Source organism: Mustelus asterias, chromosome 12 (genome assembly GCF_964213995.1).
Source record: "Mustelus asterias chromosome 12, sMusAst1.hap1.1, whole genome shotgun sequence".
Classification (NCBI taxonomy): Eukaryota; Metazoa; Chordata; class Chondrichthyes; order Carcharhiniformes; family Triakidae; genus Mustelus; species Mustelus asterias.
The window spans coordinates 37,691,231-37,716,581 of NC_135812.1; the positions used below are offsets into that span (position 1 = coordinate 37,691,231).

Below are 25,351 nucleotides of genomic sequence, written 5' to 3' on the forward strand. Positions count from 1 at the left end.
GAAGAAACCCAAACAAACTCGAAGAAAACGTGCAAACTCCACACAGAGAGGCACCCAAGGCTGGAACTGAACCCAGGTCCTGGCACTGTGAGGCAGCAGTGCTAACCACTGTGCCATGATCTTGCTGAATTTCAGAACAGACTCAAGGCGCTGAATGGCCTATACCCATGCTCCTAAGTCCTATGTTTCTCTTTTGTGAATGGGGTTTTCCCCTCCCTGACCTTTCCTGCTCTGATGAAATGCAGTCTTGCCCCATTCACAATGTGCAAGGAAGCTGCCGATGACGTACTCCATGCACGTGCCCAGCTCTGCGTCAGCCTGACGCACTGCGCAGGCGCAAAGTCGGGCTGGTGGATCGGAGCCGCGCTGGTCGGCCAGGAGGATAAAGTTTTATTTTGGAGCCAAATCGCGGATGAAAAGATGTCGGGCCGGTCGGTGAGGGCGGAGACACGCAGCCGGGCCAAGGATGACATCAAGAAGGTGATGGCAGCGATCGAGAAGGTCCGCAAATGGTGAGGGGCTCTCTGCTCCGGACTTTTATTGAAGGGGGAGAAACGGCGGCGCAACCGGAGCTGACAGCGGAAGTGACGTGGCAGCTTTCCGATTGACGTGCCAGCCAACCAGTTAGGGACTGCGGCGGGTCCTGGTTGTTGTGGTAACCGCGTCTCAGGGCTGACTAATAAGTTGGGGGGGTGGAACTTCCTGTTGTGTCGGAGTTGGGGGTGGGCAGTGAGTTTGATTCATCTGCTGAGAATCTCAGAGTGAAACTAGCTTCCCCAAAGTGGACCAGTGCGCCATTCCGTCCCTGGATAGAGAGGAAACCCCTGCTTCACCCCACCCGATGAACTCCCACTCCAAATGTTGACTAGCCTGCATATTTTTCTCACAGCCCTTAGTACCCTGTAGGAAACGGCCTGCAACCTGTTAAAACTGAGGCCATCACACACTGGAGGGAAACTTTGTCCAAAGATGTGCGGCTTAGCTGGGTTGACCATGCTCAATTGCCCCTCAGTGTCAGGGAGATTAGCAGGGTAAATACCTGGGGTTACGGAGATAAGGCCTGGGTGGGATTGTTGTCAGTGCAGGCATGATGGGTCAAATGGCCTCTTCCTGCACTGCAGGGATGCTATGATTCTATAACTTGGTTTGTTCATTTTGGTGCTGCATTTTTGCTGAGATATTGCAGCATGCTGTAAGGGCCATGCAGTTTAATTCCAGAAGTTTGTAACACATTCTGGAAAATCTCTGACAACCTCTGGAGAGAGAATCAAGCCTCCAACGTTTCAAGTCAGGATGACCCTTCGTCAGAGCCTCATTCGAGACGTTGGTTCTTTTCTCTCTTCACAGACATTGTTAGACCTGTTGAAATTTTCCAACATTTCTTGTTTGTTTCAGATTTCAGCATCTGCCGTATTTTGCTTTTATCCAAAAGTTTGTAACTGTTACACTATGTATTACTTGAGGAGAGTAGGTAGGGGTTGGATGGTGTTGGGAAATCTTATCAATTATAGAATAACCCCAGTCTCTAAATTGCCTTCACATTCTAATTTATTGTGTTGTACATTTTTTAATTCCTCCTTCAAACTGTTTCATAATTGTTAAAGCTCAAAATGAGACTGTTTGGCCCATCGTGTCTGCACCAGCTCTCAATGAACAACTCACCGAGTGCCATTCTCCCACCTTCTCCCTGTAACCTTGTACATTTTTCCTTTTCACTTAATTTGCTTTCAATTGCTTTGTCTTAACCTGCTTCCATCACACTCCCACATCCTAGACCTTAACTTTCTTGTTTCATTTCTACTTCTTTTGCCAATTATTTTAAATCTGTAATTTCTCGATCCTTTGATAAGTGGAAGCAATTTTAGCCTATCTCAAAATCACAGAATCTTTGTAGTGCAGAAGAAGGCCTTTCAGCCCATTGAGTCTGCACTGGCTTGCTACCTAATCCCACTCCCCTGCCTTTCTTATAACGTTGCGCATTATTTCTTTTCAGGTAACAATCTAATTCCCTTTTTAATACCTTGATCAAACCCGCCTCCGCCACCCTCTCAGGAACTTCTTTCCAGACTCCAACCACCCTCTGGGTGAAAAATGTTTCCTCACATCCCTTCTACTCCTTTTGCCCATTATTTTGAATCTGTGCCCTTTAATTCTTGATGTACTCCTGAGAGAGAACAGTTTCTCACTATTTATCCTGCCCATATCCCTCAGGATCTTGAATACCTCTATCAAGATTCCTTTCAGCCTTCTTTTCTCCAAGGAGCTCAGACCCAACCTTTCCAATCTATCCTCATAGCTTGTGGTTTATCCTTGGAATTATTCTAGTGAATCTCCTCAGTTACCTATCTACTCTGTCTATACCCCTCATGATTTTGAATACCCTTATCAAATCTCCTTTCAGCCTTTTTTTCAAGGGAAACAGTCTTTATTACTGCAATTCCTTATCTCTGGAACCATCCTTGTGAACCTTTGCTGCACTCTCTACAATGCCTTCACATCCTTCCTAAAGTACAGTATCCAGAACTGAATGCAGTTCTCCAGCTGAGATTGAATTAGCGCCTTATACAAGTTCAACTTAATCTTACTCTTGCCCCTATTAGTAAAGTCTATACCAGCTGCTTTATTGCCCACTGTTTCGACCTGTCCCACCATCTTCAATGATGTATGTACATATATATCCAAGTTTCCCTGCTCCTGCACCCCTTTTAATGTTTTTTTATCTTTATTCTTTCATGGGATGTGGGATTCACTAACAAAGCCAGCATTTATTGCCCATCCCTAACTGTCCTTGAATGGAGTGTCTTGCTGGGCGATTTCAGAAGGCGGTGAAGAGTCAACCACATTGCTGTGGGTCTGTAGTAGCATGTAAGCCAGACCAGATATGGATGGCAAAATTTCCTTCCCAAAAGGGCATTAGTGAATTGGATGGGTTTTTCTGAGAATTGACACATAATATGGGGACTCTTTTCTGTAGTTTAGTGTATAAGCTGCCTGCTGAAATAGTGTTCAGTCAATGTTACTTTAAGTTTGTTTGTTACAGTTGAAAACTTAAAATTTTGTAATGTGATCCTTTCATTTAGTCACAGGGAATTCAAGTATCATTTAAAAAATGATTGGTCTCTATGGGGAGATGGTGACATAGAGGTAATGTCACTGAACTAGTATCCAGAGGTCAGGCTATTATTTTTTAAAAGGTGAGAAACTTGTGTTGTTGCTCAAAGAGACTTCGGTGTGCTTGGACAAGTAACACAGTGTAGTAAGCAATTAGGAAGGGAAGTGGTATGTTGGGCTTTATTGCAGGTGGATTGCAGTAAAAGATTAAATAAGTCTTGTTACAGTTGTACAGGGCTTTGGTGAGATTGCATCTGGCATATTGTGTGCCGATTTGGTCTCCACATTTAAAAAGGATATATTTTCATTGGATCAATACAGTGAACGTTCACTAAGTTGGTACTTGGAATGAGGGAGTTGTCCTATGATGAGAGACTGACTAAATCAGACTTGTATTCTCTGAAGTTTAGAAGAATGAGAAGTGGTTAGCTACAAAATTCTAAAGGGGCTTGAAAGGTGGACGTTAAAAGATTGTTTCCATCGGTTGAGAAATCTTGAACACGGGAGCAGAGTCTCCGGATAAGGAGCCAATTATTTAGGACTGAGATGAGATTCATTCAAAGGATTGTGAATCTTCCAAATTCTCTGCCCCTAAGGATTGTGGATACTCCAGCGTTGAACACAATTAAGGCTAAGGTAAACAGATTTTTGGTATCTTAGGGAATTAAGCGATATGGGGAGCAGGCAGGAAAGTGGAGTTGAAATGTAAGATCAGCCATGATTGTGTTGAAAGGCTCGATGGGACATGTGGTCTACTCCTCTTACGACTTATATTCTTATGAAATGGGTTCACATCCTACCATAGCAGCTGATGCAATTTAAATTCAATTAGGATCTGGAAATAAAAGCTACTTTCAGGAATGGTGACCGTCAAACTATCATCCATTGTCCTAAAAACCCAACTGGTTCACTAGTGCCCTTCAGGAATAGAAATTGTTGTCCTAAACTGGTCTGGCCTTTGTGACTCCAGGCCCACAGCAATGTGGTTGGCTCCTTACTGCTCTCTGAAATAGCCTGACAAACCAAGTTCAAGAGCAATTAGAGATGAGGAACAAATGTTGACTGTGCCAATGATGCCCACATCCAAAGAAAGAATAAAACTGATCTGTCATTGGTATTGTTGGAATCAATGTGAGATGATACATTAAGCGCATCATATAATGCACTTCAGAATATCATATAATACCCTTCAGAAAAGTGTCATGAGCTCTACTATGTCCATGTGACCAATCAGATGGGTCCCTTTTAATCCTTCATCAAAAGGTAGCATGTTTGACAATGCAATGTGCAGTACTGCACTGTACTAGACCGATCTGATTCGCTTGTCATCACAAGAAGCCCCAAGTCCCGCGCATTTTCAGCAGCTGTTCGGCAGCCAATGACAATCAACTTTGAGACTCCAGGATGACCTGCCAATCACGATTGACTATTTGGAGACCATTGTTTTTGTTCTGAGACTACTCAACTAGTGGGAATAGTTTCTTTAAATCTATCCTACCTGTTCTCCTTAACATCATGAAAACTTCAATCAAGTCACACTTCATCCTTCTAAATTCCAGGGAATATAACCTTGGTTTGTTTAATCTCCCTTTGCAGCTGCACTCATAAAAAGGACACTGTATCTTCTCTAAGGTATGGCAATCAGAACCAGTACTCCAGGTTATCTAACCAGGGCTTTGTATAGCTGCAAATTGGGCCGCTATTCTCCCAAAAGTTCTGAATTGGTGGGAGAACTGTTCTAAATCCCGACTGTTCTGTCAGTTCAGCTTCTCACCTGAATCTCCGCATTCTGTGCACTGAAGAGGTCCCAGTCGTGAATCTCATTAAAAATCCAGGGGGGCCGGGCCTATTCGTGCTGGAGTTTGACAGTTCTGGAGCTCTGCGCATGCGCAGTGGCTCCAAACTGTCAACCTCCTGTTTGCTGGCCAGTTCGATTGCTGGCCAGCCTGGGATCCCACCAGTGCTGCCCCTCCAGCCAGCCACTGCCCCCCCCCCCCCCGCCCCCCCCCACGGCCTGATCACGACCCCCACAACAATTCCCAGGCCAGCCCTGACACCCCCGCCCCAATGTAATGGGAGATGTGCATGCCTTCTTGGCGCATGTGCAAATCCCTGTTCAAGGCTGGAGACACGCAGCTCCCACTGTGACCGGACAGAAAAGTTGCGGGTCGCAATAGAAGAATCGCAGCCTTGATTTCTCACTCCTTGTGTTCTAGTCCTCTAGGTATAAAAGCCAGCTTTTCTTTAGCCTCTTTGATTATTTTCTGTACCTGTCCATGACACTTTAAAGATCTGTACGCCTGGACCATCAAATATCTTTAAGCCTCTTGTATCTAACTTTTCACATTTAGAAGTATCCTATTCTACCCCTTTTTAGGTCCAAAGTAGATTACCCCACATTTGCCTACATTGAAATCTCTTTGCCACAGTTTTATCCATTCACTGAATCTATGAATATCTCTTTGTAATTTTCCACTTCCATCCACAGTTTATAACACTGCCTTTGTTTCTGCCATTAGCAAATTTGAATATGTGACTTTTGATCCTGTCAACTAATTTGTTAATGTATACAGTAAATAGTTTCGGCCTTGCAGGATACCACTAGTCCAACGTTCCCTTAATTCTTTTTTTGGAGTGTGCAGATTTAGTTAATTCAATTTTTTTGGCCTGGCAACTTAGAGGCCACCTTATGCATAGCCTGTGCAGAGACCTTTGGGTTGCTGCATACCTGTGCATCTTACAGGGGATATTACACTAGTCACACCCTGCTAATTATCTTGCCTGCTAGTTCATCCTATTCTCTGTCTTCTGTGACTTGGCCAATTTCCTAACCAGGTCAACAATTTGCCTTCAATTCCATGAGTTTTAACTTTGAGTAAGTCTCTTGTGGATTCATGATATGATTGAATTTTACATTCAATTTGAGGGAGAGAAGAGTGGGTCTAAGACTAGTATACTTAAATAAGGACAATTATGAGAGCATGAAAACAGCTAGCAAAAATGAACTGGCAATTTAGGTAAAGGGATAGGTCAATCGGATCAGACATTTAAGAGGATATTTCAGAATACACGAATAGATACATTCCAATGAAACAGAAAAATTCCAAGTGAGGACCCACCATCTGTGGTTAACAAAAAGATAATATTAAACTTAAAACAAAAGGATATGATTGTGTATCTATGGCTGGCAGTTTAGAAGATTGGACCGAATGTAAAAAACAGCAAAGAGGACGAAAAGGTTAATGAGGGAAAAATTAGAGTAGGTGAGAAAGTAGTGAGAAATGTAAAGACATATAGGAAGAGTTTCTATAGATATTTAAAAAAGAGAAGAGTGAACAAGTGAAAGTGAATGGGGAATTAATAATGAAAAATACTGAGATGGCAGATGAATTGAACAGGTATTTTGTATCAGGCTTCACTATAGATGATATAGGTAACATCCCAGAAACAGCTGTAACTCAGGAAATGGAAGTGAGGGTGGAACTCGGGAAAATTACAATCACCAGTGAAGTGTTACTTAGCAAATTGTTGGAACTCTGGGTTGACAAGTGCCCAGGTCCTAATGGGTTTCATACTAGCTTCTTAAAAGAAATGATTGGTGAGATAGTTGATGCATTGGTTTTTAATTTTCCAAATTTCAATAGATGTGGGGATGATTTCATTAGATTAGAAAATGGCTCATGTAAAACTCCTTTATTCAAAAAAGGAGGAAGGCAGAAAACATAACTTTCAGAGGTAAAATGTTAGAAGCTATGAATAAAATGTTATAACAGGACATTTGGAGAAATTCAAGGTAATCAGACAGAGTGAAAGGGAAATCATATTTAACCAATTTATTGCAGTTCTTTGAAGTAGTAACAGGTGCTGTCAATAAAGGATATACTGTACTTAGATTTTCAGAAGGCATCTGATAAGGTGCCTCATCAAAGGTTATTGCAGGAAATGAAATCTCATGGTGTAGGAGGTAACATTTTGGCATGGATAGAAGATTGGCGAGCAAACAGGAAACCAAGAGTAGGCATAAATGGGTCTTTTTCTGGTTGGCAGGATGTGACAAGTGGTGTGGCATGAGATCAGTGCTGGGCCTCAACTCTTTACAATCTTCATCAACAATTTGGATAACAGGACCAATGGTATGGTTGCTAAATTTGCTGAAGATACAATGATAGATAGGAAAATAAGTTGTGAAGTGGACATAAGGAGGCTACAAAAGGATATCAAAAGGTTAGATGAATAGGCATAGATCTGGCAAATGGAGTAAAACGTAGGAAAATGTGAGTTGTCTACTTTGACAGGAAGAATGAAAAAATAAACATATCTGAATGGTGAGAAATTGCAGAGCTCTGAGATGCAGAGGGATCTGGGAGTTCTAATGAAAGAATCGCAAAAGGTTAGTATGCAGGTCCAGCAAGTAATTAGCAAAGGTAATTAAATGTTATTGTTTATTGTGAGGGGAATTGAATACAAAAGTAGAGCAGTTATGCTTCAGTTGTACAAGTCACTGGTGAGACCACATTTGGAGTACTGTGTACCGTATTGGTCTCCTTATTTAAGGAAAGATGTAAATGCATTGAAACAGTTCAGAGAAGGTTTATTAGATTAATAATGGGCGGGCTGATTCATGAAGAAAGCTTGGACAGGCTAGGCATGTATCCGGTGGAGTTTAGAGGAGTAAGAGGTGACTTGATTTAAACATAAGATCTTGAGGGGATTTGGCAGGGTGGATGAACTAGAGGTCACTGTTTAAATATAAGGGGTTGCTCATTAAAGACAAAGATGAGGAAAATGTTTTCTCTGAGGGTTGCAAAACTTTGCAACTCTCTTCCTCAAAAGGCGTTTGAGGCAGAGGTAGATAGTGTCTTGACAAGTAAGGGGGTGAAAGGTTATCTGGGGTGGGCAGGAATGCAAAGTTGAGGTTAAAATTAGATCGTTCATGATCTTATTTTATGGTGGAGAAGGCTCAAGGGACTGAGTGGCCTACTCCTGCTCCTAATTCATATCTTCATATGCTTGTATGTTTATATGAGGGACTTTATCAAATGGCTTCTAAAGTCCATATTAATAGCGTCCACAGATATTCTCCTGTTCATTACTTTAGTCGTCTCTTCAAAAAAATCTGATTCAGAAAGCACGACCTAACGTTTACAAATGCTCTTTCTGACCAACTGAAAATATTCAAGGTATTCAATCACCACGTCCTTACCTCTATCAATTTCCTGATAACAGAAGTTTAGATAATTGGTCTATAGGAGCAGGAGTAGGCCATGCAGCCTGTTGCACCTGTTCCATCATTCTGATCATCTACCTCCAACCTATTTTCCCCACTATTCCCATATCCCTTGATATCATTTGTATCCCATTGATTTTTGAACATACTTAGTGATTGGGCCTCCACAAGCTCCCCTGTAAGAATTTTGTAAGTTTCAATGAGATCACGTCTCATTCTTTGAAACTCTGGAGAATACAATTCTAGTTTCCTCAGTCTCTTCTTATAGGCAATATTTCCATCCCAAGGATCAGTCTGATGAATCTCCATTACACTCCCTCGATGGCAAATATGTCCTTCCTTGGATGAGACCAAAACTGTACACACTACTCCAGGTACTATCTCACCAAGGCTTTATACAATTGCAGCAAGATATCTTTACTCCCATACTCAAATGTCCTTGCAATGAAGGCCAACATACCATTGCTTGCTATATCTAAATGCTAGCATTTAGTGACTTATGAACAAAGGCATCCAGGTGTAAGGTTTAGGGTTTCAAGGTATAAAACCCTTCTAATTTAACAAATTCTAAGGTCCAAATTTTTAATTTCTAACACTGTGATCCTCAGTTATGCTTGACCTTCAAGGTATGAATAAATAGTATTTGTGAATCAGGTAAAAATTTATTGAACAAGATTTTACATATACTTAACACAAACAGTGAAGATAACATAGAAGTTTCTTATCTTTCAAGATCCTGGGAATTCTTGGTGTTGCCAGCTCAGGGCAATGTCTTTTTCTTCTCTGGGAAGAATTTTCTCATTTTTAGGCAGAGTGGCACAGCGGGCGGGAAAACGGGTGGAAACCGCCGGCCCATGGGTGGCTTCCTCTGGTGTATGTTTCAGGATTTATAGAAAACGTTAAGCAGCAGGTCCCATGAGCTGGCCCCCAGACTCCTTCAGTCCTGATGAAGGGTCATCCAGATTCAAAATGTTGGATCTATTCTCTCTCCACAGATGCTGTCAAACCTGCTGAGTTTCTCCAGCATTTTCTGTTTTTGTTGTGTGTGAAAATACCATGCCTTGTGAGACATTTTCCTGTTTCTACACTCTAACCTACACTAAACTGTGAACAAAAATACTGCCTCAATCTTCTACGACAAATATTAGAGTTAAAAATAAAAAGCAGCACCTCCTCTCCCCCTCTCCACTGAATTCTCTCTTGCATCAAATTCTGCACACCCCATCCTGATGGATTGAATAGAAATCATAGAAAGCCCACAGTACAGAAAGAGGCTATTCGGCCCATCGAGTCTGTACCAACCACAATCCCACCCAGGCCCTACCCCCATATCCCTACATATTTACCCACTAATCTCTCTAACCTATGGATCTCAGGACACTAAGGGCAATTTTTAGCATGGCCAATCAACCTAACCCGCACATCTTTGGACTGCGGGAGGAACCCGGAGCACCCAGAGGAAACCCACGCAGACACGAGGAGAATGTGCAAACTCCACACAGACAGTGACCCAAGCCAGGAATCGAACCCAGGTCCCTGGAGCTGTGAAGCAGCAGTGCTAACCACTGTGCTGCCGTGCCGTGAAATGGAAGCATTTCAATTTATTGTGCTGTTGAATATGTTTTTAATCGAACACAATATTTTACACCTGATCACATTTGAATAGAATGCTAATGGATGGAAAAATTAGACAGTGACTAAAAATTTCATATCCCTGAAAGCTCAATTTGCAATCCTGGTGACCACATAGCTTTCAACATTCTGACAAGTTAACATTAATGTACCAGTAATGAATTGTAGGCTGCAGCAGCACCTCTTCATCAAAAGGTTTACAATTTAATTATCAAATCTTGTTAATTAAATTGGTTCCTTGGTTCTACATGCTTCATAGAAACTAACTTACAACACAGAAGGAGGCCATTTAGTCCATTGTACCCGTGCAAGCTCTTTGAAAGATCAGTCATGCTTAGTCCCACGTCCTTGTTGCTTGTCTGTCATTTTGTCAGTTTCCCAACTATTTATGAAATCGGCTTCCACCATTTTATCAGTAGTGTTCCACATTCCAGTTACTCAAGTGAGTGGGGGAAAATCCTAATTTTTCTTTTAGATATTTGAGTCCATGATATTCAGTTATTGACCCATTTGCCAGAGGGAAATAACTTTTTTTTATCTACTCTGTCAAAACCTCGCTTCATCTTGAAAAACTCCATGGTCACCTCTTAACCTTCCCTGTTCCAAATTTTTGCAGCCTGTCCTCAGAACAGAAGTTGCTCATCCCCAGTAATTTCTGGTAAACTTAATTTGTACTCTTTCGAATATTTTTACATCTTCCCCAATTATTCAGCTGAGGCTGAAGTGGTGTTTTATAACATTTTAGTATGACCTTTGCTTTTATGTTCTATTTCTCTGTTTATAAACCCAAGTAAGCTATGTGCTTTTTAATCATCTTATCAAGTTGCCCGGTCTCCTTTTCAGGATTTATATCTTTGAAAATCAAGGTCTCTCCGCTCATCTACACCTTCACCATCTTGCCTTTTATTGTATACTGCCTTTTCATATTATTTCTCAGAGTGCATTACTTTACACTTAACTCCATTTCACCATCCTAAGTCATTCTGAATACTGTAAACTACCCTCATTATGATCTACTTTACCAAATATCTGTAAGTTTTATAATATTGTTTCCTACACCAGAGTCTAGGTTGTTTATAAAAAAATGCAAAGAGTAATGAACCCAAAACTAACCCCTTGGGGAACACCACTGCAAACCATCTTCCAATCTGAAAAACATCAGGCCACTTTGCTTTATGTCACCAAACCAATTTTATATCCAAACCACCACTTTACCCTTAATTCCAGGGTTTCGATCTACATAAAAAGCCTCTTTGTGCCACTTTGTGAATGCCTTCCAGAAGTCCATACAGGCAGTCCTTGGACTTATGACACAATTGGTTCCTGAAAATTGCTATTTGAGTCAAAATGTCATAACAGTAATGTTAGTAATGGGGGATTGTTCCTGAATCAAAACCTGATATCCTATTTTCACCAAAATGACCCAGAATTTTGTATTCAATCAATTATAGATATAGCAACATTAATGTATTTATTGACATAAAAATCATAGAAATGCATGTCCTGTATAGTACTGTACACAGTGCATTACCTACAAAAAAGCACAGACAAATTTTAAAGCCTTAAATTTTCTTCTTCATTCCTGGGCTCATGGGTGGGTCTGACTGAGTGAAGTTTTCAAGGCTTTTTGAGGTGATTTCAGTGAGGGGACCTAGACTTTTTGAAGGGCTCTTGGTTGGACATTTTGAAGGTATCCTAACCGGAGCTGTCTTAGGATTCTTGGCTGCAGGTTTTTCTGGAGTTTTGTCTGCTTTCTTAAAGAAGGTGTCCAAGGAAATGTGGGCAGATGTGCTCCTCTTTTCTTTGTGAATTTCTCTGTAGCAGCTGAATGTGCCCCTATTCACTGTGCACCGTGTTCAATGTTGGGGTCATGGTCCTCAAACAGGGACATGGCAGCTTCCAAATGTTGAAATGCCTCAGCCAACACTTGTGCTGTCGAGTCTTTACGGGGAGATGACTCTTCAACAGTGGGTGCATCTTCTTCCTCTGCCATGTTTTGCTGTTCCAATTCAATTAAGTCCTCATTAGTTAATTCTTCAAAATGTGATGTCAGAAACTAATCAGCATCCTCTAGTGCTGTTTCAGTTGAGGTTTTTGCCTATTTAAACAACATTTTCAGTCATCTCTTCAACAATATCTGCAAAGCCTTGCAAATCAGACAAAATCTCAGGACACAATTTCCTCCAAACACCATGCAATTTTGAATGTGTGACATAATTTTCAACTACAGCCAATGCCTCACCTATGTTGTTAACTGTGTGGTAAATTTTGAAGTCCTTCCATAATTCCTTCAGAGTTGGTCCACCTTGCTTCTGAATTGCCCTGAGCGCTCCTAAGATGGTAAGCATTAAAAGCCCAAGGGTTTCAACAATGAGGTGTTGTGGGACAGAAACACCACTTTGATGTCAGGATGCATGTCATCAGGATGGTTGGATGACTCTCAGGGTTAACAATGCTTTAGTTGCAAGATTGTTTTTGTTGCAATAATCCCTGACACTTGGCACAAAATGATGATTAAACCAATCCTTAAAGATGTCCCTTTTGACCCACGCCTTACAACTGGATTTCCCAGATCACTGGGAGAAATGCTTTGGACTATCCCTTGAAGACCTGGGTTTTCTAAATGCTACTCAAGCACAGGTTTAAGTTTAAAGTCATCCGCAAGGATTTTCTCCACTTTGGCAATGTAGGTTGTGGATGGCATTTTTCCCCAAAAGATTCCAGTTTTGTTAACATTAAAAACTTGCCACGTACAATCCCCACCCTCTTCAATAGCTTCAGCCAATGTCTCAGGAAAAGCACAAACTGCTGCCTCATCAGCACTGGCAGCTTCACTGGAGACATTAATGTTCTGCAAATTGGCCCTACCTTTAAAACGCATGAACCACTCCTCTACTTGCATTAAAAGGCTCATAATATTTCCACTTTTGTTTCCATAATAATTATTCAACGTTTCTTAGAAGAAGAAACATCACTTGCACCAGATTTATGCTTTTCTGCCATTATTATGGACAAAGAAACTTTGAATTTTAAGAAAGGGTTTGAAAAAAACAAAAGCACCAAGTACTGTAAAAATGCATCAGAACAGCAATTGAATGTCAATGTGCATGTATGAATGCCACCCCAAATTGAAACCAACACAAGAAAGTCGGAACAGATTATAAATGTTGTAAACATCTTCATTATAACTCAAACGTCGTAAAGTCGAGGACTGCCTGTATATACATCTAATGCACTAACTTGATCAAACTTTGCAGTTTCATCAAACAATTCAGTCAAGTTGTCAGACATGATTTGTCTCTAACAACTCAACACTGGCTGTCCTAGATTAATCTGTAGCTTCCCAAATGAATGTTTATTTTGTCCCTAAAAAAAAGGTTTCCAATACCTTCCCACCACCAATTTTGGATTGACAAGTCTGTAGTTTTCTTGGTTTATCCCTCTCCTCCTCCTTGAATAATGGCAGAAAATTAGCAATCTCCTAAATTGAAAGACTGTGACCAATTCCTCTTCCATTTCTATTTTTGCTTCTTTTAGCACCCTAAGATGCATTCCAACTGGATCAGGTGACTAACCAACTTTGTCATTCTAATCATTTTACTATATCTTCTCTATTATTATCCTATCCATTACTTTCCTCCTTTTTGATAGTAACTGTCAAATCATCAGCATCCTTTGTGAATATGATACAAAGTACTCATTTATTACTCCTGCAATGTTCCCTGTTTTGACATGAAGATTTCCTTTGGTCTGTAATAGGACCAACCTTTTCCCTCACTAATTGCTTATACTTTATATGTTTATAAATGTTTTATGGTTCAATTTAATGTTGCCTGCTAATCTTTTTTCATAACTCCTCTGCCTCTCATATTAGCCATTTCAATTATTTTCTGTACATTTCATAATCTTCCAGGTTATTAACTCAATCTTGCTGCTGACATTTTTCATAAGTTTCCTTTTTCAATTTTATTTTAACTTTTGTTTCCTTTTGTCATCCAGAAGGGCTTAGTTCCCTTCAGGAATATGCATATCTTGTACCTGAACTGTTTTTCCTGAATGCCCTCCATTGCTCCAGAATAATAGAGAAGGAAAAAAAGAGGAGGGGGACATAGTTGTATTGATTAAGAATAATATGATAGTTCTAAAAGGAAAGGATTTACTACATGGTTCTAGGACTGAGTCTATTTGGCTTGAGGTGTGATTAATGTGAAAAATTGTCCACAAATGTCAAAGGTGTCGAACAAAAATAGAGTCGTAATATTAGAAGGCTTTATTCATCTTAATATAAAGAGAAAAATATGGAGCGGAACCTTCCAGGAATCTGTCAGTGTTGATTTCAGCAAGAAAACCAGGGTGGAGCTCTCCAGCTGCACAGCTGAGTTTTCTCTCCAGACTGTGTAAACAGAGAATCTGGGGCGTAGTTTCTACCATCACTCTGGCAGGGCCTGATAGAACAAGCAACATCAGCTCCACAGAGATCATGGTGCCATCCCCTGACCTGCGTTAGGAATAAACTCCCTTCCCCGGACATGGGGACCCATTCAAGCATTGGGGCAACCCCCACCCCCCGCCCCAATAAATGGGGACAAAGCCCCACATAAGCTACGGGGTAACATTGGAGCATAGGAATTAGGAGCAGAAGTAAACAAGTTCAGCCCTTCGAGCCAGCTCCGCCATGCAATCAGATCATGGCTGATCTCTCCCTGGTCTCAAATCTACCTCCCCACCTGTTCCCTATATCCCTCTTTCCCTTTTTTATTAGAAATGTGTCTTATCTCCCCCTTGAAACCAATGATTCAGACTCCACCATGCTATGGGGCAGTGAGTCCCATAAATTCACCACCCTCTGCGAGAAGTAGTTCCTCCTCATTTCAATTTTAAATCTATTGCCTCGCAATCTATACCTGTGACCTCTTGTTCTAGATTGCCCCATAAGAGGAAACATTTGGTCTACATTTACTTTATAAATCCCTTTAAAAAATTTATATATCTTGATCAGATCCCCTCTCATCCTTCTAAACTCCAGCGAGCACAAGCCCAAACTTTTAATCCCTCCTCATATGTCAACCTCTTCATTCCCGGAATCAATCTGATGAACCTCCTCTGAACTGCCTCCAACCGCAGCCTTCCTCAAATAAGGAGACCAAAACTGGACACAATACTCCAGATGTGGTCTCACCAACACTCTATACAATTGCAACAACACCTCTCCTTTAATACTCCAGTCCTTTTGCAATAAATGCCATCACCCCATTTCTCTTTTTTATTACGTGCTGCACCTGCATACCGACTTTCTGCGATTCTTGAACATAGACACCCAGAGCCCTCTGCCTGGATGCATTCTGGATCTGCTTTCCATTTAGGTAATAATTTGCTTTTCTTTTTTTTCTGCCAAAATGTATAACCTCACACTTATCCACATTAAACTCCGCCTGCCGAATTTTCGGCCATTCTTCTAGCCACCTATATCCATCTATAAAATCTTTATAGCCTTTTCACTGCCTGCTTTCCCACCTATTTTAGTATCATCCACAAACTTTGCTATGTTACACTCTGTCCCTGCTTGCAGATCATTTATATAGATTGTAAACAGTTGAGGCCTAAGGACTGACCCCTGCGGCATCCCGCTAGTTACATTTCGCCAGCCAGAGAAGGACCCATTTATCCCAACTCTCTGCTTTCTGTCAGTCAGCCAATCCAGAACTCTATCCCCAATCCCCTGCAATCTCACCTTCTGGATCAGTCTTTTATGCAGCACCTTGTCAAATGCCTTCTGGATGTCTAGATGTACTACATGTATACGCTTCCCACTATCCACCTTGTTAGTTACGTCCTTAAAGAAATCAAGCAAGTTTGTCAAGCATGACTTTCCCTTCATAAAACCATGCTGACAATGGTGGATTGAGCTTTATCTTTCCCAATGCTCAGTCATCTCTTCCTTAATGATTGATTCCAACAAATTCCCCACCACAGAGGTGAAGCTAACTGGTTTATAGTTTCCTACTTTTTGCCTCTCTGCCTTTTTGAATAAGGGCGTCACATTAGTGTGTTACCAATCCATCTGGACCTTACCAGAATCCAAGGAACTTTGAAATATCACAACTAATGCATCCACTATCTCTGCTGCCACCTCCTTTAATACTCTGGAGTGCAGGCCATCAAGTCCCGGAGACTTATCTGCTTTTAATCCCATTAGTTTATCCAATACCTTTCCCTAGTGATGGTTATTGCACCAAGTTGCCCTACATTAACTACAGTTTTTGCAAAATCTTCATTATTCTCTACAGAGGCAAAATATTGATTTAGTGCCTCCGCCATTTCTGTGTTCCCTATTAATACCTCATCAGTATCGTCCTCCAAAGGGCCAATATTTACTTTAGCTATTCTCTTCCTCTTTATATACTTGTAGAAGCTTTTGGTTACTGTGCTGATGTTTTCTGCTAGTTTCCTTTCATCGTTCATCTTAGCTCTTTTAATTCTATTTGTAGTAGCCTTTTGCTGAACCTTAAATTCTCCCAACCCTCCAGCTTGCCATTCGCTTTTGCAGTTTGGTATGCCCTAGATTTTGCCTTTATGTTTTCTTTGACTTCCTTGTCTAGCCATGGAACATTTTTCTTCCTTTTACAATTCCTCTTCCTCTCAGAAATATACTTTAATTGAGAGGTAGGTATTTAATATCTCCCTGAATATCCGCCATTACTCCTCAACCGTCCTGCCCTCACTTATTTGTGCCCAGTTTACTTGGACCAACTCTTTCCTCTGGCCTGTATAATTACCTCAGCCCAACTCTGAAACTCTAGTATGGCATGCTGTCTTCTCTTGTTACGCACGCATGCGCACACACTGAGAAACCAGTCCTTTCAATACATTTAATTTAAATGAGTTTCCCGCCTTTTCCAGGCAGGAACCTCATTGTATCACCAGCGAGGGGTGTGCCAAATCCAAGAATGAGATTTCACCGCTGAGGTTCTCGTTCCTATGGTCTCAGGGGATTTTCTTCTGGCATCGTCATTTTCACCCACTCCAAATGTCAGCTGAAAATGCCCCCATAGCATTAAGGATAGTGCAAGAAAGGAATTTTTGATATGTACAGAGATATGTACCAATCTATAAAGGTCCTTCTTTTGATAATGACCCAAGTCCAGCAAGGAAGGAAACCGTGTTAAACCTGGCTCTGGGAAATGCAGTGGTGTAAGTAATCATCTAGCTAACAATGCACACAACATAATTCCTTTTAAAGTAATTATGGAAACTGACCAGAAGACATTGAATATAAAAATGCTCACAATTAATTTCAGAGATTAAAGAGGGGACCTAGCACAGGGAGATTGGAAATGTTTCTGTTAATGCGACCACATTGTAATGGTATGTAGCAATTTCTGCCTGCAGCTCACCAGTGTTATTAATTACACTAATTTATTCAATTCCAATGTGGTATAATAGCAATCATCAATTTATGGATATATTACAAGTAATTTAAAAAGATGTTTAAAGGGTCCTCAGTGTTCATGGTATTCAAGCAACTTGGGTACAGCTATTTCTGTGTCTTTTGATAAACTAACAGAAGAATTTCCCAGAGTAGGCTGGATGCAAGGCAGGAGCAGAATAATATTATTTAACTGTTACAGTGAAACCATGTGTGCTTTTACCTGTCTCTTTAAGGTAGCAAGGTATAATCTCTGTAAATAAGCAGTGATGGAAGGTCAGTAAGAATTACATCGATCTTTATGCAGTAAGTTGGCAGATTGCCAGTAGTGTAAACTTCTGGTCCCTGACCAGTCTATAAACGTCCTTCAGCAACTGTGATTGAGCATGACATGGCTAGGATTTTTTTTTGGTAGATAATTTTAATATAGCACAGTTGCAATTTGTTGATTTTTAAAAAATCAATATGACAGATTCTGACAATATTTGTTCAGGGAAATAGATAGTTGTGTTCCTTAGAGGTTAGATTTTTGTGAGGCAGTTTTGTAGTGATGCAGCCTGCCTTGCTGCAACTGCTGTGTGCTGTTTACAACTTTTCTATTGGTTAGTGTTGAAGACTGAGCCTTTATTAGTCTGTGTGGATTAGCACTTCATTTATTTAAACTTGAAGCTCTCAGTTCCTCACAAATTCAGCTCATTGACAGTGAACTCTGAACCATCACAGGGAGAAGAAGTGGGTGACGGTGGGTGATACATCGCTGCGGATCTTTAAATGGGTACCAGTGACTGACCCCAAAGAGGTGGGTATTTCATCATTATTCACTTTAATTGACATAAAAATTGAAATCTGTAGCATAAGGCCATATGGAAAAATTGGTTAGACAATCCTAATCCAGTTCCCAGTGGGTTTGGGCCCACAGCACAAAACTGGCCCAACTTTAAAACTAAATCCCTTGTTGCACACCAAAAAGGCCAGAGTATTGATTGTTGATCTGATCTGATTGTAACCTCAACTCTACATTCCTACCTACCCCCGACAACCTTTCACCTGTTGCTTATCAAGAATCTATCTAGCTCTGCCTTAAAAATATTCAAAGACTGCTTCCACTGCCTTCATGGCCGAGTGGGAGAAGAAGGTATTTACCCAATGGACAAAATTGCCATTTTTCCTTTTGACTGTTTTTTCCACATTTCTATTGAGTGTTCTGTGGATGCTGAAAGACTCGCACAGAAATCCCGATGATAGTCAACTCTATCTCTCTACCCCAACTTTCAACTCTTGTAGTGCTCCTCCAATATCCAGTCTTGGATGAATTGCAATTGCTTCCATCACAGAGACTTTATTATTGCCATTTACTCTATCCCATTCCCTGGCCCTTGTCTCTATTTGAATCAGACCCTGTTGTTTTATTTATCTTTAAGCTGAGCTTCCAATTTCATATGCTCTCCATCACAAACTCTGCTTACTTGCACTTCTATAACATCACCAGCCTTCATTCCTACCTAAACCCTTCTGTCACTGAGACACTTATTCTTGCCGTTGTCACTTCCAAACACGATTATTTCAATGTTCTGCTGGCTCGTCATCCTCCACAAGTCTCAGTTTGTCTAAATCTCTGCTGCCTCTTAATCTAATCCACACCAAGTGCTGCTTGCTCTTCACCTCTGTTCTTTGTTAGCAGTTCAAATGAAAGATTTTCACTTTGTGCTTAACTCCTTTCATAGCCTCATCCTTCTACATCTTTGACTTTCTCCAGTTCTACAACCATCTTCAAACCATTCTTGACTCCAGCATTGTGTATCCCTGCCCTATTCATCCCTCTTACATTGTCCTATTAGTAATGCTTGACTCTTCAGCCTTTTCCCTGACACATTTGTGAAGAACCATAGAACAACTTTTCAATGTTGAAAGTACTATACCGATAGAAGTTAACTCCAATTCCTCACACTATTGGTCTCAGTAATTGCTGAAAAGAGAGCTTTTAACAAGCTCTTAATGTGGCTCATTTACACTTGCTAAAAGTGACATATCTCCATACTCCAGGACCCACTCTCTGAAAACAAAAAGAATATATTCAGCCTTGTGTCTTTTTTGAATTACTTGGAGGCTTGGGGAGCCTATATTTCCCTGCTATTTTGTCCATGGCAATGTCTTGGTCAGAGTTGACTTGTCGATCAATTAGCATTCTTTTTCTTCTGCAGTATAAATTGTTATGTTGATTTGAAATTTGGCTTTCTTGCATTGTCCGATAGGGTGCAAGGGAAAAAGCTTTGGCAACATGTCTCTTGTCAGCAATATTCAAGTTCTGTACGACCAAGTGACTGTCTTACTAATTCCTCGAATCAGTCCCCCTTAGTGATATCAGCAGTCACTAAATTAATTGTTAAAATTGACAATTCTTGATACTCTTATTTTTCTCTTTTTTTTCCCCAAAGGACATCCGAGCTCCTCGAATGGCTCAATTGGTAAGTGTATTGACCAGTGTAAAACTAAGAAGATCCCAGGTTCAATTCTGTGCTGAGAGGCGGCACGGTGGCACAATGGTTAACACTGCTGCCTCACAGTACCAGGGACCCGGGTTCGATTCCCGGCTTTGGTCATTGTCTGTGTGGAGTTTGCACATTCTCCCCGTGTCTGCGTGGGTTTCCTCCAGGTGCTCCGGTTTCCTCCCACAGTCCAAAGATGTGCAGGTTAGGTGAATTGGCCATGTCAAATTCTCCCTCAGTGTACCCAAACAGGTGCCGGAGTGTGGCGACTAGGGGATTTTCACAGTAACTTCATTGCAGTGTTAATGTAAGACTACTTGTGACTAATAAATAAACTTTAAAATAAACTTTAGAATTAGCTGATCCCAACTCAGCCTCTTTCAGAAATGCTACATTCAACCTCTGTGCCCCTGTGTTAGCAATAGGGTTAAAAATCCATCCCAGGTTCTCACTATGATCACTATCCAGTAACTGCTGTTGAGGTATGTATCAGGAAGGACAAGAATTTGGCAGATGGAGTATAATGTGGGGAAATGTGAAGTTGTCCACTTTGGCAGGAAGAATGGAAAAGCAGAATATTAACTAAATGGTGAGAGACTGCAGAATGCTGGGATGCAGATGGATCTGAATGTGATTGTACATGAATCACAAAATGTTAGCATGCAGATCCTGCAAGAATTAGGAAGGCAAATAGAATACCTTTATTGCAAGGGTGGGAGAGGGCGGTGGGGTATAAAAGTAGAGAAGTTTTGTTATAACTACATTGGTGAGATCACATCTAGTGTGCAGTTTTGGTCACCTTAAGGAGGGATCTACTTCCATTCGAAGCAGTTAAAAGGTTCACTAGACTGATTCCTGGGAGAAAGGGGTTGTCTTTTGAGGAAAGGTTGAGCAGATTGGGCCTATACTCATTGGAGTTTAGAAGAATGAGAGCTGATCTTATTGAAGCATATAAGATTCTGAGGGGGCTTAACAGGGTAGATGCTGAGAGAATGTTTCTACTATTGGGGGGATCGAGAGCTGGGTGCACAGTTTCAAAGTAAGGGGTCTCCCATTTAGGCTGGAGATGAAGAGGAATTTCATCTCCCAGAGGTGAGTGTTGTGTTTGGAAATCTCTTCCCCTGTGAGCTGTGGAGGATGGGTCGTTGAATATATTCAAGGCTGGGCTAGAGAAAATTTGATTAAGGGTTATGGAGGACAGGCAAGAAAGTGGAGTTAAGGCCACAATCCGATCAGACTTAATCTTATTGACTGATGGAGCAGGCTCGAGGGACCGACTAGACTACTTCTCCTATTTCTTATGTTTTTATGTTCTTAGGACAAATCAAAATCGAAGAACAGTCTTGAAACAAAAGGTACAAAGGGAGACAAAAGCTTCCCACTGATGCCTGTGTCTGATAACAGCTCCTCTCCCATTCTTCTGGAGCTGAATGGTGAGTGTGTTTAAACTCTATTGCATGGTGCTCTGACATGACCCAGCGCACTTACTGCTAGTTTTATTTGATCTATACTGTTACATCTTTTGGGATATGAGTTACGTTGGGGAGGTTGTATTCCATCATTGCCCTGAAATGGTAATGATAAGCTGTCCTTTTGAGAGATTTATTTAGTTTTTCTCTGCAACTGAGTGGCTTGCAAAGTCACTTCTGAGGGTTTTGAGAATCACTTGTGCAGTGTAGGAGTGGAATAACATGTTTGACAGACCTGATATAGATGGTAGGTTGCCTTCCCTGACAGCTATTATGAAATTGGTTGAGATTTTCATGTTGACTTTTTTTCCAGTGTTATCCCACAAATTACCATATTTTTCCATATTTGGATTTGAGTTGCTAGTCCAATCTATTACCATACCCACTCTGCTACTGTGTCCCAAGTACCAACTGGTAAAGAACTGTGTAAAGCAATATCTAATCATTTAAAATTTTCATGTATAATACTAATTGCCAAAACATTGAATGTATTCAAGAGGCGGCTAGAAATAGCACTTGGGGTGAATGAGATCAAAGGTTATGGGCAGAAAGCAGGATTTGGCTATTGAGTTGGACGATCAGCCATGATTGTGATGAATGGCGGAGCAGGCTCGAAGGCCAAATGGCCTCCTCCTGCTCCTATCTTCTATGTTTCTACATTTTTATATGGCAATTTTCTTATGCTCACACACAATGGCCGGGATTCTCCCAAAAAAATTCTGGGTGTTGAATTTGCATTTAAATTGGAGTAAATCACGCTTTTTCAGCGGAAATCTCAAAATGAATCTCCACACTGTATGCACTGCAGAGTGCCTCAGTGTGAATCATGCTGAAAATCAGTAAGCGGGGACTATTCCCACCTGGGAGGCTGGCCAGTCCCATGGACCCTGCGATGCCAGCTCTCTAACTCCCCCACGACCTGATTGCTGGCCCCCCCGAACATTCCCAGTAGCCACGATCTCCTCCCCCCACCTCACCGTTGGCCAGCCCTGATCGCTGGCCTCCCTCCCCCCCACCGATCCCAAATGCAGAGTGGCTGTGGGACCCCCACCTGTCGCCCCCAGAGGCCCCACCCCCATCAGGCCCCATTCCCTATTAGTTCCTGCCCCGTTGGCGATGCCCCGGGGCATTGGCACTTTTCCTCTTGAGCAGTGCCAGGAGGCCCAGGCTTGCACTGCCTAGGTGCCAATGACCAGGGGACCCCGATTGCTGCCCCACCCCACCCATTCACTCCAGCAGGATCGAGCTGCCAGCTCCCTGTAAGTGGAGAGCTACTATAAATCTCGCTGCTGTTAAATACTCCTGGCGGGGAGAGAGGCTAACGGGACCGGAGACTTCAGTCCCGGGCCCGCTAATTTAATTTCAAATATATGTAAATGACATCCTGCATACATAATGCAGCTTGGCGCCTATTTCCGGCGTGGAGCTGATGCCGCTGGAAATCCAGCGCTGGGAGACGCTATCGGGCCGCAACACCCAACACGAATCCCACGCATTAGGTGCCACTTAAATCTCCCTGCCCGCTGCGCTAATTTTTTAGCGCAGCGGGATGGGAGAATCGTCCCTAATAACTTTGTTGTCCCTAGGCTTGTTCAGCATAACAGTATCAAAGCACTATCAGAACAATGACATTTCTGTCTGAAATGCTTCTTGTCACAGCCTTAGTTCATCGCCTCAAATTGGCCTCATCATTGGTCCCTAGCAGTAATTAACTTGTAACCACCAGAATGTTACCCTAGCTCACAATACATTGTTCAAGTTTGGAAGAACAGAGTAAATAAACAGTTTCTTCTCAAAATTCATGCAGAGTGAAAGTGGCATGAAACTTCACTGAAACCTATTGTCAACACTAATGTGAATTCCCAAACTTCATCTCACCCTCTGGGGAAGGAGAGACAATTCAATTGTAAGGAAAGGTGGAGCACAAGCCACTTTGGGATTGCATAAAACACTTTAGGTGGCTGATTGTAGAGCAGTACAGTAGAGGATAGGAGGTTCTGTGGCATCATGGATAGTGTCCCTGCCTGAGCCAGAAGCTCCGGTTTGCATCCCATCCCCAGGCTTGATGGCCAAAGAAGGTGCATTCATAATATGACCAAACAGGTTGAGTTTTAACCTGCAAAGCCTTCCAACATGTGCCAGCAGTACGAGTTGGAGGGATCCCTGGTCAGCCATGTGATGTAAAGAATGTTGGAGCCTTTACCATCACTATCTATTGCTCCAGATTATAACATGCAAAAGTGCCTGTTGGCACAGCATCTGGGACTCCCTGAGTGAACTGTTAACACACCATCATCACAGGTAGAGAAGCGGAGGAATAAATACATAAGGGAAGAAATAATTGAAAATTTGAAATGACTGACCTCCAATACAACTGGTGCTGTGACCTTTATTACATCAACTACAAATTAGATACTAATTAATTAATTATATATATATTTTAAAAGAAGCAACACATTTTAGCTCAGTCACTAAATGCATCGACTATCACTGACCATGTATAGAACCTGAAGGTCCCAGATTTAATTTTTGTTCTTTATCTAATTAAATGGTATCAGTGGTGTCAGGACAGTATTTGGTCAAAGTCCATGGGCTAAGGAGGAAGAAAAATTGGGTAGGAATTTTCTTACTGATTGTTTACCAGGAACACCTCTACTCTTCAACCGCCTTTCTTCCTCCAACCTCGCAAGCACACCGCTCCACCACCCCACCGCCTTGACTGAAAAAAGTGCAGGTGTGGACATCACCTCAGGTTGGTTGTCAAGGTTCCCACTGTTATCTGGGCTGCCAACACTGACTGGCTTTACTGATGGGACCATCTCCAGACTTGAGCTCTTCCTTTAATGGAGAGATGAGTCAACTCCTCCAATGGCACCACTTAAACAGCAACATTCTGAGTAGCACAAACTAGTAAGTGTCATGTTTGATTCTCAGCTTGATTCTTAATCCCAGTTACTTAGTCTGATTGAGCATCATGGTATGGCTCTGTGATTGGTCTTAACATCCCTGAATCAGGGATGGAGAAACAGTTATATTGGATGAGTTGGGCTTGGCTCGGATGCCAGATGTAGGAGAACAATTTGACAGTATTTCCTGTCCAGACTTGTGCATGGAGAATGGTCACTAGGAACGATATAGCACCTTGTACCCATAAACAAGCAGGAGTCAATGTCTCCAGGGGAGCAGGGATGGAAATTAGGGAAAGAGTTTTAAATTGCGTATTGATGATGGGCCCAAATTATTGGACTGTTTTTCTCCTTCCTTATGAGAAATTCAGATGATTTAAGTATGTCTTTCCTTTCTAATCTTTCAGATGAGACGAGTAATCAAAGCTCCCTGTCAGATGCCTACCAGGTAAAAGTGGACAGCAGTACAAACTCGAGCCCCAGCCCGGAGCAAAGTGAACCTGTCAGCCCAACGCTTCTGTCTGATTTTAAAGCAGACGACTCTCAGCCTCCCATGCTTGGGCAGGAAAGCATGGAAGGTATGGAGAGCAATAGAAATTATCTTTACTGTTTCTGTGTAATCAATGTGAACATACAGAACTATTCTTGAACAGGTACTAGGATGACAATTCAGAACAGTATGCAGGGAGTGCTAAATTGTCAGAGATACCATTATTCATTAAAATGCCCTGCCTGACTGTTCAGTTAATTGTGAACAAGAGCAGAGAGCTCTCCTGGTGTCCTGATTTGTTCCCCAACAAATATCATCAAAATAGGGCAACAAGTTATTGCTGAAAAGCGAGACATGTTGTCGAACTTTTCATCTTGCACTCATCAGGACAAATGCAAGAATGCCAAATTTCACCAGCAGTCACAACAATTCATACTACAGGAAAAAAAGAATGCCAATTGGTTGGTAAATTAACTCTGATTGGCTGAGGTATTGCCATGGAGAAAGCAGTGAGGAACTGTAGGTTCCACAAGCCTCTGGGTAATACATAAAAGCCACAAGGCTTAAACATATTCCTTTTGTTTGCAGAGAATGGTCCTTGTGT

General features: G+C 41.6%; 1 protein-coding gene across 4 annotated transcripts in view; it reads left to right on the forward strand.

Moving 5' to 3' along the window:
• The first annotated feature begins 326 nt into the window (after positions 1 to 326).
• The window catches only part of LOC144501382 (B-cell CLL/lymphoma 7 protein family member B-like), a 33,019-nt gene continuing 7,994 nt past the window's right edge, over positions 327 to 25,351 (forward strand). Inside the window, exons 1-5 of one of the 4 annotated variants that reach the window (XM_078225068.1) lie at positions 327 to 512; positions 18,120 to 18,195; positions 19,832 to 19,861; positions 21,201 to 21,315; positions 24,665 to 24,835. In XM_078225068.1, coding sequence (XP_078081194.1) covers positions 421 to 512; positions 18,120 to 18,195; positions 19,832 to 19,861; positions 21,201 to 21,315; positions 24,665 to 24,835 — 484 coding nt within the window. In that variant the 5' untranslated portion in view covers positions 327 to 420. The remainder of the gene's footprint in view (positions 513 to 18,119; positions 18,196 to 19,831; positions 19,862 to 21,200; positions 21,316 to 24,664; positions 24,836 to 25,351) is intronic. The other 3 variants (XM_078225069.1, XM_078225067.1, XM_078225070.1) reach the window with 3 other exon arrangements.